General features: G+C 39.9%; 1 protein-coding gene across 1 annotated transcript in view; it reads left to right on the top strand.

Annotated features, from left to right (window-relative positions):
• ptch2 (patched 2) overlaps window positions 1–12,603 on the top strand; it is a 110,515-nt gene extending 97,912 nt beyond the window's left edge. The window contains exons 21-24 of the mRNA XM_073062894.1: window positions 6,211–6,310; window positions 9,106–9,381; window positions 10,177–10,731; window positions 12,394–12,603. Coding sequence (XP_072918995.1) covers window positions 6,211–6,310; window positions 9,106–9,381; window positions 10,177–10,731 — 931 coding nt within the window. The 3' untranslated portion in view covers window positions 12,394–12,603. The remainder of the gene's footprint in view (window positions 1–6,210; window positions 6,311–9,105; window positions 9,382–10,176; window positions 10,732–12,393) is intronic.
• Window positions 12,604–20,661: the final 8,058 nt, after the last annotated feature.

The raw sequence follows: 20,661 nt of genomic DNA on the forward strand, positions 1-20,661 counted from the left end.
TTTTCCAGTTGAGATTGGTTCTCAGTAATTTACTACCAAATCTACACAGTCATTGCTTTTCTCCTTTGGAAGGTGAAGTAGGTCACCTGGAGGCCAATCTAATCTGGAGGAGATTTGTGCCTTTGGAGACAGTTGCCAAACAAAGAAGGAAGTGCTCTTTAATTTAAAAGAATCTATTCACTGAACTAACCTTTATCCTTAGGCTGTTACAACCTAACACTACGGGTAATAATACAACTTTTCAATTGGTTAAACATTTAGATACAGCAGTTCAATAAATATTTGAAAGTAAACAATTCTGAAGAACTATTGGAAGAACTAAAGGCCTGGGACTAAGTGGATTGCTATACAAACATTAACTCGATGGACTGAATGGCCTCCCTGTGTGTGAAGCTGATTCTGCATCTGCCACAAATTAAACTAATGTTAGAATTTCAAACTACTACAGCACTTCACTTAAAGTTTCAAGATTAAATATTCTTTGAATGTCAACTTTAATAAACTGCATTACTTTAATGATGCAAAAGATTGAACAGAAGACTTGCTGAGGTTCAGTGTCTGTTGCAGATTGGATGTCCATATGTGATAGAGATTTAAGTGCCTTTCAATGCTCTCTGCAAGGGTGATACTCAGCTGTCAATCCCACTTCTTTGATGTAGCCTATGACACTGAGTAGATATCCAGTCAAAAAGTGTTCCCAGGCAAATGTTAGACTCGAATACATTGCCTTCTGGAATGGGTTTTGACAAGTGTTTGGAATCTCAAGCTATTGCTCTGAGTGGAGATTAAAACATAGTGTAACATTAAAAGTATAATTGTGAATGGTAAGCTATTTTTTTGTTTTATTTCTGCACGTGTTTCCATTCTTCCTTGAACGATATACCAGCTAAAAAGGAAGGAAAAGTTGGCAACCTAAGAATGCTGCTTTGTAGGTATTTGCTTGATGGATTTCCAGACCACCCAGTGGCTTGACTCACAGAAGTCAAAATTCCTTGAGGCATTCCTGGAACTCTGGCAGAACCCACTGGAAATGATGGGCACCCAGAGTTTCTGATATGCAATTCCTACCATCTACTATTCACTACCAGGACTATGTTTTCTTAAGCCATGTCATTCAGACAGAATCCAGCTACCTTTTTGAAGCAGTTCACAGAGAAGGCAGAGATCTGAATGCAGCTAAAAATTTTTGCACCTTAAAGCCAAGTCCAAACTGGAAACTGTCACAGATATCCACTTCAGTGGTTGAAACTATTCCAGATGCCTTGCCAAATAGAGATGCCAATTAAGATTTTAAGATATAAAGCAATACCAATGCCAAATAAAAAGAAAATGTAATTGTCATTTTCTCCATCCATTTTAAGCTGCCTTTTCTATGATTCACAGCACATGTAGCAAAATATTTTTTCCCTTTATGCATAGCTTTCATAATGTCAGCCATTGCAGGCTGTGATTTTTGATTGTTCTGTAGACAGTGGTTGCGCCTGAAACATTTCAGCTTAATTTGTGCATAGCAAGCCACTACACACAGGAATGATATAATCTGTTTTATTGTTCTGATGGAGGATCTCAGACATTAAATGCTGACTGTTTCTCTGTTCCTGGATGCTGTCTAGCTGCTGAGTGTTTCCAGCACTTTCTGTTTCTTCTTTGTTTCAGATTGGCAGCATCTGCAGGTTTTTATTTGATGGGGGTGTTGTTTGAGGCCAGGAAAACAGCAAGAACAACCTCTTCCCCCACCACCACCACTTCTTTTTCAAAGCATGACCTCGAGCTTCTTTTTTCTCTCTGGTCATTTAAGAAAAAAGCGTTGCCTCCTCTAAACGCTACCACCTTCAGCGGCTCAGCACTTTCTCAGTACAGTCCCATAGTGTGGGCACACGTCCACAACCTTCTGGCTTACGTATAAATAAGAACATGCTACCACTGGCACATGGCCACCACTGCAGGGATCCACATGTCCCGAATGAAGGGACATCCCAAAATGTTCCACAGACAGTGGAGTACTTCTGAATTGTGGTTACTATTGTTCTTTTAGAATCAGCAAAACATTCACTAACACATCAGTTATCATTTATGTAGGCGGTGTATTCTGCAAATTCAAATTGGTTCCATTCAGGTAAATAGCTGGTCAGTTATGTAATACATACTAATAACCAATTAAAATCCTCGGGCTCTGTTGGCTGTCTGTGAGGAGAGGAGAAGAAGTTTGAAGCTGAGGTGTTTAATACTCCTACAATATGATTTCTAAATTGCATGATGTTGGGCAAAGGTTGATAACACATCACGTAGAGGAGTAAGTACAGTACGCCCATTCGGCCTACGATGTCGTCCCGACCTATCTCACCCTACTTCACAATTAATCTAACCCTTTCCTCCTACACAACCCATAACCCTCCATGTTTCCCACATTCACATGACTACGAGTCCCTCGACTGTCACTTTGTATCGACAGGCACCCACCACCCTCCGTGTATAAAACATCCCTACCAGTGACTTCTCTCACTCACCTTGCAAAGATGGCGTCCGGTATTGACGTTGTCTCCCTGGGGAAAAGGGCAATAGCTGCCCACTCCATCTGTGCCTCTCGTAAACCTTATATACCTCTTATCAAGTTGTCTCTCATATTCCTTCGCTCAAAAGAGAAAAACCCTAGCTCACGCATCTATTCCTCATAAGGCACGCTCGCTAATCCGGGTAGCATCCTGGTAAACCTCCTCTGCACCTTGCAGCTCCTGAAGTCAATCCCTTGACTAATAATGGCCAACACACCATAGGCCTTCTTAACTACCCTATCAACTTGTGAGGCTGGGTGTGATCCCAGTCCAGAGCAGGCACAGAGGATAAGGGGTAGACTTTCTATCCATTTAGGTGATCAGAACAGACCCTTTAAGATGGCTATGATTTTGGTCTACAGGGGAGTCCAGTGTTTTAGGGATCAAGCAGGAAGGTGGAGCCTATTGTCAGATCTTCTATAATCTTATTGAATGGTGAAGCAGACTTGAAATGGGCTCCTGCTTCTGTGTTTGTACCCTTGTATAAAGGAAAAGAATTGAAAAAACGGAGAACTGGCAGAAGGGTGGGTGCACGGGAGGAATTTCTACTCTGCATCATTTAAGACTGATGGGAAACAGAGATACTATTTTGAAAGCCCCAGCTGACTTTTTATTTTAAACATTGAGCTAAATGAACCACAAGGTAGACTTTCAGGCAGGGAGGTCTTATTTAGAGAGCCAGTCAGATGGCGTGGGTTAGTGTAAGGAAATTGTTGTAAATATTTCTCCTTTGCTGCATGCACCATAAACAGCTGAACAAACTCTGCATTTTTCAACAAGCTTTCGCCAGAATGGAAAAGATTACACAAGGCATAAACAACGGGGTTCTGACATGCTACCTACCTGGAAGTCCCGCAAAAACATGCCAACCAATTGACTTTCAGTAAAATAAATAGAAAGTGCTCGTCTGATTGTCGTACTAGGAGGACATGGGGTGGGGGAGAGCAGTTAAGTTATTTTTTGTGGGGCAGATTAACCGACATGTTAATTCATCACTGTAAAATGCCAAGTTGAATTTTGGTTATTTCAGTCACCAGGACGTAGAAGCATATTTGGCTGATGGTTTGCAGCAAAAGGCAGCCTTGGTGTTGGGACTAATTTGGCAGACTGAACCTCAGTATCATAGATGCAGAGCCTGCACCCCCCACCTCAATCCTCCCACAATGAGATTGGCTAATTGTGGAAGGGTCAGTCTGGCCAGGACAAGGCATTTTCCTCTGTCTGTTTAGAGAGTGTTATTAGAAAGTCAATGATAAAGAAACAAGACAGTAATCCAGAATATTCAGCCCAGTGAATTTTCTGGCAGCGATGGAGCAGCAAATTGAGAGTTAGTTATGTTTGGATCAAAAAAAGCGTGGCTGAAGTTTGACTTTTCAGCAATATCATTGCAAGAATCCCTTGCTACATGATTCATCAGCAGTTTTACAAGCCAGGACCACAACTATTTTTTAACAGGGTAAGAAGAAGATTGGCACAAAGAATGGGCGGTGGATTGGGTTCAGAGGACTGTAACAAAATGTAACTCGTGAAATTAATTTTACAAACTTGTCAAAACCCCATCAGCATATTTCCTTCCAAATTGCTTCAAAATGCGGTTACAACTGGACTCTTCCCCACAAACTAGATGCCATGGCCCCTTTAACATACAAACCAACCCCCACCTTCCTCTCCAGAACATACGTAGACATAACCAAGCCACAGTGGAAACTCGTAAGCCAAAAAAAAATTGTTTTCAGTGAGGCGGGGAGACAGATCCCGGGCCTTCATTGGAGTTGCGTGCCTTTCCTGTGAATTCCAAGTAATGTATATTGTTGCTTATCTTACTATGTTGTTAAATAAACACTTGGCCTTCCTCGGCACACATGGGGCTCAAAGGCTTTAAAGCTGGAAAGTCAGTAAGGACTAGCAGAAAGGTTACTGCTGTTCCACAGCTGTGCCCGAGTTCTCTTGTTTCTGCAGCAGTCCCTGTGTTTTAAAGGAAAAAGCTATTGCTGCACAGTTTAAATGATTGCCAAGACACTAGATATATTAAACCAACAACAAAAGGGAAATAAAGTTCCACCAGACGGTATCCATTGGTCTCATCTATCAGATGAAATTTGAACCATGGCCCTGGCCTGCCTCACAGGTGGATATTTCTGAAGAAAAGCAGAGGCTCTCCAGTATCCTGGCCAATGTTTATTCCTCAACCTCTTTGCTAAAAAGCAGATTATTTTGGATATTATTGCTGCTTGAAAGGAAGAAGAAATTGAATGATTTACTTTCCTTTTTTACTGCAGTACTTTGGAAATAAAGGATGTTTTTAATCTTGCTGTATTAAGGCGTGGTTTAAATAGACAATTTGCCATTGATTGCCTCAAAGTTTGCTCCAAGTTTTTTCGTGTGGCTTCTGAATACATACTTAGCTGTGATATGTTGAACACAGAACGCTTCCCACTGCATTTACAGAGGATTTATCTGAATTCGCAAAACAAAGTCCTAGTTCCTTCCTGCATTGTTTACAGTGGTTTTAATTGAGCATCACTGGGAAGGAGTAATCGAGACAACTGGATTCCCTTTTCTAGGATATTAGTAAAAGGAAGAGGCTGGAATTTTCTGAAGCGTAGAACTGAGTCTTCCTCCCTCCTGCTTTCTCACACACATGCATATACTCACAGTGCAGGAAGTACCACAACTGTAGTGATAGATGAGCCTGCCATTGGGAATAGGACTAAGCCTCCTGCTCAGGAATTTCACTTGAAATTGAGCCAAATGTCTTAATCCTTCTAAGTACAGTGAGGAGTTTTTGTGGAGGCCCTTTGCTCTGTAATTAATGCCTCCAGACCAGCAGGCCTGAAACGGGAAATTGGCCATAATTATTCACAACCTTTCCCAATTTACTTCCAGTGCAGGAGATGTAGCTTGCTGCTGATCTTGGGATATGCCATCTCATTGCACAATGTGGAGATGTGGGCTTGGAGTATGATCAAGGGAGGTGTTAGCAGTTACAACAGCCTCCTGGAGCAACATTTGTATTTTAACTAGCCGTCAGGTTAATCGCAGTAGACACAGCACAGCTGCTTTGCTCCTCTCCCCATGTCACTACTACCACCCACACTACGGTCAGCAAGTGGATTCACACCAACCGTTCCTGTTCCGTAAGCTCCACCAACCCGGAAATACCCCCAGCACCTCCGCTTCCCTTACCTTGAAATTCCGTCTCTTTAATTCCTGTCAAATCCTCCAAGCTCATCTCATTATGCAACCAGCAACTAGCGTGTTTAAACCCACTTTGTAACATCTCTTGTAATTTCCCCTGCTGCTTCTGAATGGTTTGATGTCCTCTGATTTACTGCCTTCTCAAAACTATTATATGATCTTGGTCAAACGACCATTACACTCTCTGAAGTTTCCCACCTACATCCTTCCCATTCTTGACCTTGCTGTTTGATATACAGTACTTGCTGCTATGAATGATTAATCGACTGGTTTTGATTTGATGGCATAGAACATAGTATTCCACGGTGATCCTGAGATCAATCCACCCCTTCCCTCCCACCTGGCCCTTCATTTTTATTCATCCGTGGTTTGCTTGTCTTTGGAGAACAATGGAACTATAATAATATAATGAAACCACAAGGATGATCTTCTCACAATATGGATTCTTCTTTGTTTGCAGGTATTTCTTTGCTGTTTTGACCATTTTAACAATATTGGGCATCCTTAATGGTCTGGTTCTCCTTCCTGTTTTGCTGTCAGTTATTGGACCCCCAGCGGAGGTAAGCTCAGTTGCCGTGAGTAATTGATTCTACTCTGATCTAGGAATAGAACCAATCATTCTCCATGTAAATGCATACATTAAGTTCCGTATTCCAAGGAGGACGTCATTGATTTGGTTTTGATTGCAGTGGTTAGAATCAATCGGACTAAATTGAAGATACAGTGGGATTGTGCTTAAGGTGCTAGAACAAAATTCAGAGGCCTTGATTGTTGATAAGGGGACATGAGTTTCAAAGTCTGGAATAAAAAACGATGGGACCAGACATCATGATAAAACTACCAGAAGATTATGAAAGCCGTCTTATTCATTTAATTCTGTCAGTGAAGAAAATCTGCTGCCCCTTCCCAGTCTGACCTATATCAGACTCTAGATCCATTTAACATAGTTATTTAACTAGCAACAGGCACAGAGCAAAAGTTGCTGGACTAGCCTCCAGCAACAACATCTGTTGGACAGATCAAGAAAAACTTACCACTGGTATCTTGTGTAGATTCCCTCATATCAGATTTTTTTTTAAACCAGCATATCTGGTAGGCTTTCTCAGGTAAACATCAGGTGCTTCCAGGTTGATGATAACATTGGGTTTCAACTGCAGGCCTAACTTGAGCCTGATGGGTAAGTTGGCGCTTGTTTGCGAAGAGGAACCCCAGCAGAACGGAGAAGGCAATTTAGTTAAGTTTCACACACTGTGGTGGAGAGAGGTTGTCAAACTATCTCACTCCAGGATTCAGAAGGTACAAGCCTCTCAGGGCCCATATGTATTTACCCATCCTCTAGTGGAGGAGGTCAGGCTATCTGAATCTCACCGCAGTGTCCATATTCAGACTTCTATTCCAACTGCAGTATTGGTACTAAGTAGCTTTTAGTGTCAATATTTAACTTTACTTATAGTCCATGCCCCCATTTAGTTTGTTCTTTTGTCCATTTCCATTCCACATTTGTAGAACGGAGCAAATGTGGAAGATCGGTGACTGGACCTGACCAATGCTACAAATTAAACATGCAAGGCTCATTTTCCTTAGGGGCCTGGATGTCTCCATCTGCTCTGCATCAGCTCAAGCTTTATCCTAATCAGTAATAGCAGGTTTCATTTGGCTGGGTGCATGGAGAGTTAAATGCAGGAAGCTTGACTTCCTAATGATTGAGGCACACACTCCCAGAATTAGTTTGTGCCTGAAAAGCTATCTCTCAATTAGAGAATGCATGTCTCCCTCACAATGACACCACCTGATATAACACAGGTTTTGATGTAGTGCACAGGTCCTAAACTGCTTTCTGACACACAGCACCCTGTGATGACATACCCCTTCTCTAACAGAGAACTCATATACAAAATGAGCTACTTTGATGCAAACTCACTTTTACTGTGACCCACGTCTCCCTTTAGAGCAGTTACCAGGTTTACATCAGACGGAATGGTTTATGTTGTTTCACTTACATCCAGTCACTCTTCCTCTGTATTGCACCTGATGCAAACATCTGGTATGTTATACCATCTGGAATAAGATTAGTCTCTATCACCACATTCATACTTACAATGATACTCTAATATATAAAATACCTTGTCCTAGTTTATGTTGTTGCTTCAAAAATTGAGAAACCACAGAAATATTTCAATTCCTCATTTACTGTAACAAACTTGATTTACCTCATTCCCTCACCAAACCTTTTTCTCAAATACACAAAGCCTCATTGCAGCAGCTTCTGCAGTCTGATAAACCTGCTACTGGCCACAGTGTAACACGAAGCAGAGATGAAGTAGACTTTCTGCAACACAATGTTCCTGACTAGCTCCTGAATGCCACCTTTAATTCCCGGTTACTTCCTCTCAAAGTGTAAGTTCTATTCAGAATTCATCTGAGAATTTCCCAGGTAACAAACTCAAACTAATTTTAGAAGCATGTTTATGTTTGATTAACAAGATTTGGATTCTTTGGATTGAAAACTGAATTTCATGTAACAAGGGCTTCAACCAGAAAAGCTAATTAATATAATTGGAAGCAGACCATTTTTATGAGTTACAAATCCATGTTTGTTGTGAGTCTGCAGAACGAGCAGAGCAGCTGAGTAACTAGACTGAAATCACGTCTTGGGGTTCTGCAAACTCTCCGACATTTGTGACCTTATCTAAACCGCCAACAATTAAGTTAGTTATTCCTAGTTAGCCATTGTTTTGTATGCAAGCCACATGAAGCCGATGGTGCAGTTACTGCTCTAATCATTTCAGAATACAGATTGTTCTGAATGTAACATAATGCCTCAGAAATTGTTATGAATGTACCATGTCAGGTTGACTGGGTAGTGGCCTGGCTGGTATGAGCAGGGAGACTACAACAAGACCAATATCCCATGAGAGACTGAACACTCTCTATTTTGATGGACTGCTAGGGTAAGGTTGCAAATCTCAATACTGCTTTTTTCTAAATTCAGTCATTAGGTAACATAGTACCTGAAGAATTTCCACATACCCACAGTGGACACTTGGAAATTAGGCTGCCTACTGGATCTTTTCACTGCAATTGGGGTGCAGAGCCATGTATTAGAAATTCTCAGGGCATTTTTTTTATTACAAGGATGAGCAGGGACTTTGCCCAGAATCTAAAGAAGACTATAACAGAGAGAGAAAAATAGCAAAAATGTATCTGGGAAAAGTACTGGAGGAATAGATGTGGGTATAACCAGGCCTTGGCGATGCCCATACCATGAAGCTGCCTTAAGGCTGATAAGAATGCCTAATTTATGAGGTTAACTCACTTTTATTCAATGAGTGTTTGATTTTGTTTTCACCTTTAGGTCACTCCGGCAGACAGAGGCAGTCAATTGCCAACCCCTTCCCCTGAGCCTATTCCACCACCCATGAACCATCATGGCTTCTATGTTCATTCATTTCCATGGCAGCAGAGCACGTATCCTGAGTCTTCTGACTCCGAATATTACTCAGAAACCACGGTGTCCGGGATCAGCGAAGAGGACCTGCCGCACTTTGACCAGAGTGCATACATCATCCCACCAACTCGCTCACAGATACTGGTGGAGTCTGGAAATAACCCTAACTTCCCACGAGTTACAGTAAGTACGGTAATTTCTCTGTGATTCAAATAATCTTCTGTTTCCCCCAGCTTTTTGGTAGGGGTTAAAAGTGGGCTATAAAAGTGGACTGGGCTTTATAACGAGCTAATCACATACATTATTACAAGTCCATTTCAACACTTTCCCCCAGGGGATGAAAGAAACTGAAACATTGCCAATATGAACACTGTACGCTTCAATTGCATTCATATATGTACTGTGTTTTTTAATTACTCCGTTCTGTCAAAAGACTCTACTCCACCAAATTGCTCATGGAAAATCAGACACACCTGTCTTATGGGAGGGAAGTGAAAGCAGAGAAGGAATATTTGCCTTCCAGAGAAACAAGCAGGTCAAAGCATTGTTGGTGTCCACAGAGAATTTCCCCCAGCTGGCCATCATCTTCCATTGCTAAATGAGTGAATGGCAAGTTACATTTTAACTTGCATTGTTTTTTCTGAAGGCTGAGGAAAGGTAGAGAGACTTTGGTTAGAATCTCCTCATTGGTAATTTACAGAAAAAAATTCCATTGAACTAATAATTATGTTTCTTTAACCTTCATATTATTAGAAAATGATCATTCAGCCTGTAGACAATGTGCTGAAAGGCTGTTTTGGAAATTAGTTTCCTTCCCTACAACTGTTGACTAAACTTAAGCAAACACTAATTTCTTAAAGACTGATAAACCTTTTATATAATTTTTAGTTCACAAATCTGTCTAATAAACATAATTTTTAAAAAAGTTTGTTTAGAAAAAAAATGTGTGGGTAATGCTTTTAAAATGTTCTTCGACAGGTTGTGAAGCCATACAAAGACGTTAAGGATTCGACATACAAGAAGAATAATTTAAACTCAAAAGTACCACATCGATCTACTGTTGGTTCTGTTAGTTCTCAACTAGCCTGGCAAGAACCTCAAGACTTAAATCAAATCGCAGGAGAAGGGAGGCAACATTTCTCTAACAATGGACTGCACTGCAGAAGTGATGCTCAACCTATCCAACCTGCCAGTTCTTGTAGGAGTCAATATAGGTCTCGCAACAATAGGACTCACCACCCAAGGACTACACTCCCAGCGTACTCCACTGGTATGCCTGGATCCAATAACCCTTTCACTACAGTGACTGCCACAGCATCAGTGACACTCTCTGTGCACCCGAGTGTATCACAGACATTTAAAGGATACACACATGAAGGGTTTGAGGACAGCAAGCCAGACTGTTTAGAGGAATTGCACATACCTTCCTCGTATGTGAATCATGAGGAAACAATAGACTCCAAACAGGAGATTTTTGAACGTCAGGATGCTGAATGTGAAGTGAAGAGCATGCAAGCCCCAAGAAGGCATTAGGTAATTTAAATTTCTTTTTACTTAAAGGTAAGCAAAGTGAACTCAAAATTTCCTACTTTGAAACAGAATTGATCAATTATCAATTATGACTAAAAGATAAATAGGTTTCAGTGTCCCAGGTTCAAAGCTGCAATGTCAGTTTACTTTTGAAATTCTGTGCCAACTTTGATTTAAATTCCCAGGCTTCCCAACCACTCATTTTTTGTTCCATCTTCATGTACTTAAACATTACATTTCCATTGGCCTCAGAGACAGGAACTAGAGTCATCCCATGTAAAACAATATATGACCACATTTCTTAGCATTGGGGATGCCAACCATAGAACACTACAGCACAGTACAGGCCCTTCAGCCCTCCATGTTGTGCCGACCCATATAATCCTTAAAAAAAAGTACTAAACCCATACTACCCCATAACCCTCCATTTTTCTTTCATCCATGTGCCTGTCCAAGAGGCTCTTAAATACCCCTAATGTTTTAGCCTCCACCACCATCCCTGGCAAGTCATTCCAGGCACTCACAACCCTCTGTGTAAAAAAACTTACCCCTGATGTCTCCCCTAAACTTTAATTTTGTACATATGCCCTCTGGTGTTTGCTATTGGTGCCCTGGGAAACAGGTACTGGCTATCCACCCTATCTATGCCTCTCATAATCTTGTAGACCTCTATCAAGTCCCAGTTCTGCTAACCTTGCTTCATATGACTTGTTCTCCAATCCAGGCAACATCCCGGTAAATCTCCTCTGCACCCTCTCCATAGCTTCCACATCCTTCCTATAATGAGGTGACCAGAATTGAACACAATACTCTAAGTGCAGTCTCACCAGAGATTTGTAGAGTTGCAACATGACCTCTCTACTCTTGAACTCAGTCACCCTGTTAATGAAGTCTAGCATCCCATAGGCCTTCTTAACTACCCTATCAACCTGTGCAGCGACCTTGAGGGATGTATGGATTTGAACCCCAAGGTCCCTTTGTTCATCCACACTCTTAAATGTACTCAGTCTTCTGGTTTGTCCTTCCAAAATGCATAACCTCACACTTGTCCGGATTGAACTCCATCTGCCATTTTTCTGCCCAACTCTGCAGCCTGTCTATATCCTCTTGTAACCTTCGACCACCTACAGCTCTATCCACAACTCCTCCAATCTTCGTGTCATCCGCAAACTTACTCACCCATCCTTCCGCCTTTACATCCAGGTCATTTATAAAAATCACAAATAGCAGAGGTCCCAGGACAGATCCCTGCGGCACTCCACTAGTTACCAACCTCCGGGCAGAATACTTTCCTTCCACAACTACCCTCTGCTTTCTTCCTTTAAGCCAATTTTTTATCCAAACAGCCAAGGTTCCACTTATCCCATGCCTCATGAATTGGAGCTTTTTCCATGGTGGCACAGAAGTCTTCAGTTATTTAAAACAATTATGCAACAATCTCAACAGTACAAAATAACCAAAATAGAATTCTGCCCAAATTCAAGAGAAACAAGAGCAAAAATTTTGAATTTTGTTTTTAATGGCATTCTGAGTTCACCGGTATTTGTTATTTTTATTATAATAGAGACACAACTTAAATAGAATGAGGACTGTATTAACAATGGTATCCAATATAACTTGGTATCACTGATATACTTAGCATTCAATTTATTTTTTTCTCTGCAGGTCGCCTCAAATGAATGTGGCAACCAAAGAATGCTTGTGTTCCCCATCATCGTCCCATCCCATCCCATATCCCAACATCCTCTGGGCTCAAGAAATGTGTAAAACTGCCTATGTACATAAACCTCATGATGGAGACAGGAAGATTTATATTAAAATATTAAGTTGGCGTTTAAATATATTTTAATACTAAAAAAATCAAAATGAAACAAACCTATTTAATGATGTACTGTATACTTCTGTATTATATACTGTGTAAAGCACCAGAAAATTCAGAGTCAGAGTTCTAATGAATGGTAAGATGTGTAGACTGTGTACAATGAAGAGAATTTTTGTAACTTTGGGTACAGATAAATGATAATTGCTTGATTATTTTGCTGCTATGCTTTTTAAAACTTAAAAGTTTATATAGATTAGAATCCCTATTCTTTCAGGATTTTCTTTCTATGCAAGTACCTAGTCACTATGAAAGACATTTTGTTTTCAGTTCAGGCAGATTGTGGTGTTTACAGAAGTGACTTGTCTTTCTCACAGGCCTGTGTGTGCGGATGCTTGGGATTGACTATAATTTCATGTAAAATAATTAAACAATAACCACATTTACAGGCAGCCTTTCTGCCGTATTGCAGAATGCTTGTTTACCCTTCTTCCATTGCATTAGTTTCTCCAGCGGATGGTGTCACAGGCATTTGAGCAAAATCATGATCTAGGAACTAGACCGTTGGCAGCAGGAATGGCAATGTGATGCTGAAGGCAGCCACTATTTTGCATTACAAAATGGCTCCTACTAATTGTTGGCTCTTTTGGTTGCTCACTAAGGCTGATCCTGCTGAAATTTGAATCTGGGCTTCCTTGGCAGGCTTAGTGACCGTCCTACTACAGTTCAGAACAATCTCAAACCCAACCCTGGCATTTGCTAAGTTAGTTAATGTAAACAAAGGCTGGTGATAGTATGACAGAAATGGTTTATAAGCTCTCTGAGCACTTGCTGTCCTGCGTACTCATTGTTATCTGGGGATCCTAGCAGGAGAAGATAGGATTCAGCTCAGTAATGATGCACAATGTGGCAAACAACTTGTTGTTAGCCCAATGGGGTTAGCCCAATGCTAAACCCATAAATGAACAAGTTGGTAAAGGGTAGTTGACTTGCATGGAAAAAGAGCACAGCAGGCAAAACTTCAGGAAGGAAAGAAAGACAAAGAAACTGACATTGCTTTTTAACGGTGTGAGAAACTATGTGTAAGCTACTCAGAGGAAGTCATGGTGAGCTGTTGTACCTAAAGCAAATTCATGGGCATTTCATTCAATGCAATTCAATGCATCAAAGTTCATACCTGACAAAATGATTAATACAAAAAAATTGTACAAGGGCACAAGCAGGGAAAAGTACAGGGATTGACAGGGCAGGAAATCAATAAAATACCTCATCTGAAAATTGATTTTTTTCCCTATATATTTAAAATGTTCTCAGCTCCAGGTCAGAATGGGTGCGCTTAATACCCAAAAGTATATGTCAACTAAAATTCAAAATGAGCACCCTGCTTAATTTTTTTAAAAGTAAAGGTTTTAGAGGTTAACTATTACATCTCCATACATCATTAGATTCTTTCTATAGTCATCAATTCTACATAAAATAATTAAGTTATCTTTGTCCTTCTGTTCGCTGAGCTAGAGTTCCACGAGTCCCCTTCAACATGGCATTCTTCCATGTATGACTGGTGACGGAAGAGTGTCAGTAAGCTATTAGATGTGGAGATCCCAGTTAAACTTAAGTCTTTCCTCATCTGACAGACACACATACAGAAATTGCTGAAAAATGATCTGATGAAGAAGCCCTTGAGAATTTTTGCACTGAACCGGCTTTTCCCTGGAAAAGGGAAGACTGAGTGATGGAGTTCTATAAAATGACAGCAAGAGTTTATCCGGGTAGGCACACCAATATTACCAATTCTGACAGGGTCAAAGATGGGAGACCATGAAGACAAGAGAGTCACTAATAAATTCAGTATTAGAGTTTGATTATTTTAACCCAGAGAATGGTACAAATATGGAACGTGATCATGTTGGATAAATAAAGGGAAACAATATACTGTATATCTAACAGAATCAGATTTATTATCACTGATTTATATGACATGAAATTTGTTTTGTGGCAGCAGTAGAATGCAAGATATAAAATTATTATAAATTACCAAAGTAAATAAAGACTGTAAAAAAAAGAGGAATAACAAGGTTAAAGGGACATCATGATTGGCCTTTGAGAGAAAGGGAAAAAATATTTATTTTGATAGGTGAGATAAAACGCTGTGGAGAGTCACTAGTGGCAAAAACACATTCATCCACGTGACCTGTTCCTGTGTAGTGAATTCCACGTAATTCCCTCAGCTAGCCGAGGGGAGCCGTGTTACATTTTAACAGTCTCAGCATGGTCTCAGCTAATTTAGCATGGTTAGCGATCAACTCATGATCTAAAGAGCTCAGCAGGTTAGTGCCTTAATTACCTGAGCAATTAGGACAACTTCAACCTTTTTTTTCCCCAAATGCTTTAAATGCCACGCACCATCCCTTTTCCTCTTGCTTCGGATCAGGAGCGCGGGCTGTTCTGTCAGCATTATTCAGTGGAATGTGAGTGATTTCAGGATATTTAACATTGCTTTTCCCACTACTAGAAGTGCTATAATGCTTATGACCAGTAAGCCATGCATGATGGTAACTGTGATTAATCACAACGAATCTGAGATTTTGTTGCATTGTGCACTTCGTTCTGTGTAACTGGACTATCTGTAAGCGTTTCGACCCCTTTCTGAGAATGAGAGGACACTTATTTCCACTCTATTGACACTGGATTGCCCAATAACATCTTCTCTTTCCCCTTATACTGTGAGAAACTGCATACTTACTCCCATATAAGTAGATATTCGAGTATTTGTAATCTCTGTTTCTGCAACATCAGTGTGAGATGTTTGCAATATAGCACACTTAAAGGGGCTAATTTTCCACCTACACTCCATTTCCATTCTGTTACTTTTCACATTTGGCTTAACATTTTCTCAAAGAACTTAGCAGTCACAGGTCGGTGCAAATAATTAGGCTCCTAGTTTGCAGCCCTTCTCCTAGGCAACTCTTGATGCTGCAATGAGATGTGCACAATTGTCTCCTCTCCCAGATCAGACTTAACCTGTTCTGAATTTCCTCTCCTGTTCAAAAAAAAAGGTTCAAAATGCAAGCTTCCAAACTAGTAATCGATTATTCCAACAGTTTGAATTATATTGCTCCCACCTAAGGAGTGATGTATTCAAATAATGTGTGCGGAGGACTGAGTAATTCAGAGGGAGCCCATTTTTGTCTTTCAACAGAATGAGATGCTAAATGTTCGTATTATTTTCATTTGTCATTTTTGCCCCAGTGTGTATTTTCACAGAAGATGCAGCCATTATTTTCATTGCAACCATTTTAATTGCCAAGTGTTCCTTTCCCTAACCAGACTGAAGAGAGTGGATATTCATTGCCAGTAAAACGAATGAATGGAAGTGTTTTAAATGAATAGTGTTGATTGTTGTTATTGGTGGTGTTATATTTATATTTTTGTACAATATGGAAAAGAAAACAGTGTTTGTCACGGAGGTATTTAACCATATTGCTCTGGATCGTGCATTGACTCACATGATTTGAAATCTGTAGGATGTCACAGTATATTGATTTTGCAATTTGTGCCATAACTCCCAAGTACAGATCACTTGTGCTGACTGGTCTCAGTTCTGCTGAAATAAATGATGGGCTTACAGATGGCTGTCTAATCATCTCCATTCAAGAAATCCAAGCAATTTCACACTTTTTTTTAAAACTGCAGACTATTAATAGATTAAATGAAATTGAGTGCTTCCGTTTTCAACATTTTTTTCCACGACCAGTTCTGTTAATTTTGCTAAATTGTTTTTTTTTTGTATCTTATTTCACGCCTTCATAATTTTCCTCAGGTTGGGTAACTTGGACCTATTAACTACCAATTTGTCAACAGCCCTATCACTTGGATGAACTCTTTAAATTAAAACCCCTTATAGACTTGATCCATCAGGTGGCTACTTCTCCTTTCATTTGCCATCTGAAATTATCCATTTAAATGCATCCTGGTTTTCAATTTACTAAAAAACATTGGTGGAATTTACAAAACAATAATTTATTGTCTTTCACTTGGTTTTTAATATTTCTTGCAATAAGACGCAAGAACTAATTATGGTAGCACTCTAGAATAGTAAATATTTTTACAATGTCCTTAATTAATTAATATTAAATCTGTTTCTTTGCTGTTCCTCCAGTCGTCTGGTTTTAAAATGTTCCTTCATGTAAGACCCCCTGAAAATGTAAAATCTTCCATCCCACTTCTGAAAGACAATTTCAACGTGAATGGAACAGAAGATACATTTTGTATGCAGGAGTAGAAATGACAAATTCGTGAGTCCTGTGATCTTACAGCCCCTAAAATTCTCCCAAATCCCATTTTGAGAAACCTGTGTTCTAGCTCTGGTATCTGGCTAATCATGTGGAGGGCCACCAGGACCACTGGAAAGGGGCTGCAAGTACAATTTCAATCATCAGTTACAGTAATGATGTAAAAAAACATCCCAAACTCTCTTCTCCCAAGTGGCTGGAGAGCAACAGTTTGTGTTCTATTTAAGTATAGGAGTGAGGGAGCACTGAGAAGTCTTGTTAACTGTAATATTTCATCCTGCCAATTACTAAAGGAACTGCAGCACAGAAATATGCATCTGTGCCTGCTGGTGCTAGCTCTGTGTTTACATCCTTTATCCAATTGTGAGCATGGTTGCCGATCCAGAGTTTTAAGGATTCAGCACTGTGATTGGTCTAATCACTGCCATTCCAACAAATGCAGGGAATTTTGCTTTTGTTTTCTCTCTTGAATTTTTTTTTTACAAATGTGTTGAAGCAAAAGGGGCTGCTTCAAATTGGGGGAAGAATTGTCAGTGGATAAATGCTGTATCTGTCTAAAGTGTGAGGGGGTGGCTGAAGGAAAAAACTTTTAATTGTAGGATCCAGTAGAATAAAAGTGTCTTGTTTCTTTCTGTGAAATAAAATCTTGTAAATGGTAGTTACTGTAGTAGAAAAGAAAAAATATACCCACCACATGAAAAAAATCTAATCTGTTCATGGGGGCTTTTTTTGGTTGTTGGGTATATGTAATCAGTTAAACTATTGTATGCCATATAAGTTATTTATATAAATTTTTATTTTTGTAGTTGTACAGAAGTAGCCATCTGACTGAAGTATATTTTTAAAGAGTAAATATATATTATTATATTATATATTGTTAATTGGGTTCATTACTAAGGTCTGGTGGCACGCCTCTTGTATACATCTGCAGAGTGAAGGATGTGTACTACACTGTTACTGTCTGTGTTGTCATCTTGTTACTGCTCCTCACACCCTTCCCATTCCTGTTCAATGAGGTGATGAATTGGAAATCTGGACACTGTGACCAATAAGCCTGCTCCTTGTGACTGTAATACTGCCATGTTTAGTCTCCAGCACAATAGGAGATTAACTAACAAAATAAAAATAAACATGAACCATTTAATCGAACGGTTGTCCTTTGTGCTTTATTACACTGTTCGGGGAATCATCAGAACAACTCATTCAGCATTATTCTAAACATCATGTGGCACTTTCTAATTACTGCGTGTTCTATAACAAATCAGAGTGAGAAAATTCTGTTACTTTTCTCAGGTACAGCCACTAAGCAAGGAAAACTGTTCATGATTGTTTAATTCTCTGAACACTTGAAGATTTATTTGAAGATACTGCACCAAACAAGCACAGCAACCCACTATTTAGCACCAGCCTAATCACAGGACAATTTACAATGATCAATTAACCAGTACACCTTTGAACTGTGGAAGAAAACCCATGCAGTTCGTGGGGAGAACGTACAAACTCATTACAGACAATGCCAGAATTGAACTCTGAACCCTGACCTCCTGACCCATAATAGTGTCATGCTAACTGTTATACTATCATGGTGCTCTTCTTCACCCATATTAAGCCTATATGAGCCCTGTAGAGAAATCTCCAAATGTAACCTTTCAAGTCAAAAGCTATCATTCACATTAGTTCAAAGATATAAATTACTGTATGTAGAATCATAGATTATTACTGCACAGAAACAAGCCATTCAACCCATCCAGTCCATGCTGAGCTATTATTAGGCTGAGTACCACTGATCTGCACCCGACCCATAGCCCTCCATACCCCTCCCATCCATGTACCTATCCAAATACTGTACGTTTTAAATGTTGAATTGAACCTGCATCAACCACTTCCGCTGGCAGTTCGTTACACACTCTCACCACCCTCTGAGCAAAGAAGTTTCCCTTAAACACTTTTCACCCTTAACCCATGATCTCCAGCTCTCATCTCAGTTTCACTTGTACTTCACTTTAAATTGATCTGTACTGTGCAGTCTTATCGACAACCTTTGTTGGCTATGGGTGAAGGCAAAGTGAAACTCGGGATCAGAATCCGGAATGGAAATGCAACACCTGGGAGTGAAATGTAGACAATCTCTATCAGTGCTAACTTTTCAAAGTCAGTGATTTCTTCCATATTCCATTTGTGAGATTGGATGAAATGTTGGGAGAACATATGGAACATCTGGTTTTCAAATCTAACCAGAAGCTGATTGATCAGTGATCTCCTTCATGAGTGATGCTTTCTTTGATGGATTGTCGCCCAGAGCCCAGGAACAAATAGCTTTATACTTGATGAGCTGCCTGGCAAAAGTGATATCATCTCTCCAATTCACAATATGTTCTGGAGGAACAGGTGAAACTGTTTGTTTGGAAGTCATCCATCTGCCATGTACAATAAAATAATAATAATAATTTACCATGATTAATGTCCTCAGATCATCCCAAATCAACACGCTACCCTCAAAATACTCTGTGAATTAGATGACTGTTGTAATTTTAGGAAATCCAGAAACCAATCAGATCGTAAAAAGCTATGAAAAGTTTGAGTTTGTGATGTTGTTTGAAGATTAAGTGAGGAACAGTGCACTGTTTCTTTAAGCGCTATCCTTGGATCCTCTGTGACCAATGTGAGAGGCAGGTGAGGCCTCAGCTGAAAGACAGCACCTCTGACATCACCGCAGTTCATCACCCACTGTTTTTTAGGTGCACCTGCACTAGTCTTTGATGGATCTACTGCCAGAAACAGTACACCTGGAGCTGCCTACACTTGCATTTTCAGATATCCTGCTGAAGGACTCATTCAGAGAGCCAAAGACATTTTAAAAAAATAATTCTCATGGATAACTGTACATAGTTGGCCATCAAGGTTCTGAGGTAGTTTGTTTCCTCTGATGCATATTTGGCCTAATGAAAGGCACAATGAACAGTATTTAATAATAGTATTTACTAAGTTCAACAATACAGTGTAGGATACTGTGACCCAGCTGACATTCCAAAGCTGCTTAAGCTTCAATATAATGGTTTATAGCATTGCAGGCTGATTGGATTATTGGCTTGTAGCACTCTGCCAGGCATTTTGTTATCACATCTGGTATCCTGTGACCTTTTCAACACATACCCTCTACATGCCATCCAGTTGTCCAGAACTGCTCCACAGCTGCAGCGGATAATTACTGGGAAGCATTCTATTAGTTGTCGAGAGTGTACTGCAGGATTAGCTGTCATTCCTGGCATTCCCACCACAGCTGACGTGCAGCCTACAAACACACCACCCTTAGAACATCAATGATACTTCAGTGTAGAGGGAAAATATACTGAAAGCAAATCGACATGATTAACATTCAGTTAGTCACACTTGTGCATAGCTCTTAGTGACCTTTAGAGAGAGAGAGTGTGTGTGTGTGTGTGTAATTGTGTGAGCACATGTGCATGCATGCACCTGCAACAGTTGAAGTTCTTAAGCAGCAGTATGAGGTATTATTATTAATCATTCATCGTGGTTCAAGAACCATCAGGCTCCTGAACCAGCGTGGATAACTTCACTCAGCTCAACGCTGAACTGATTCCACAAACTATTGACTCATTTTCAGGGACTCTACAGTTTGGGTTCTCAGTAGTATGTATCTATGTATGTATTTATGTTTTTGTGTATTTGCACAGTTTGTTTTCTTTGACACATTGGTCATTTGACAATTTTTGTGTTTCTTTGTTCTACTGTGAATACCTGGAAGAAAATGAATCTCAGGGTAGTATATGGTGACATTTACATTCTTTGATAATTGGTTTA

Source organism: Hemitrygon akajei, chromosome 12 (genome assembly GCF_048418815.1).
Source record: "Hemitrygon akajei chromosome 12, sHemAka1.3, whole genome shotgun sequence".
Lineage (NCBI taxonomy): Eukaryota > Metazoa > Chordata > Chondrichthyes > Myliobatiformes > Dasyatidae > Hemitrygon > Hemitrygon akajei.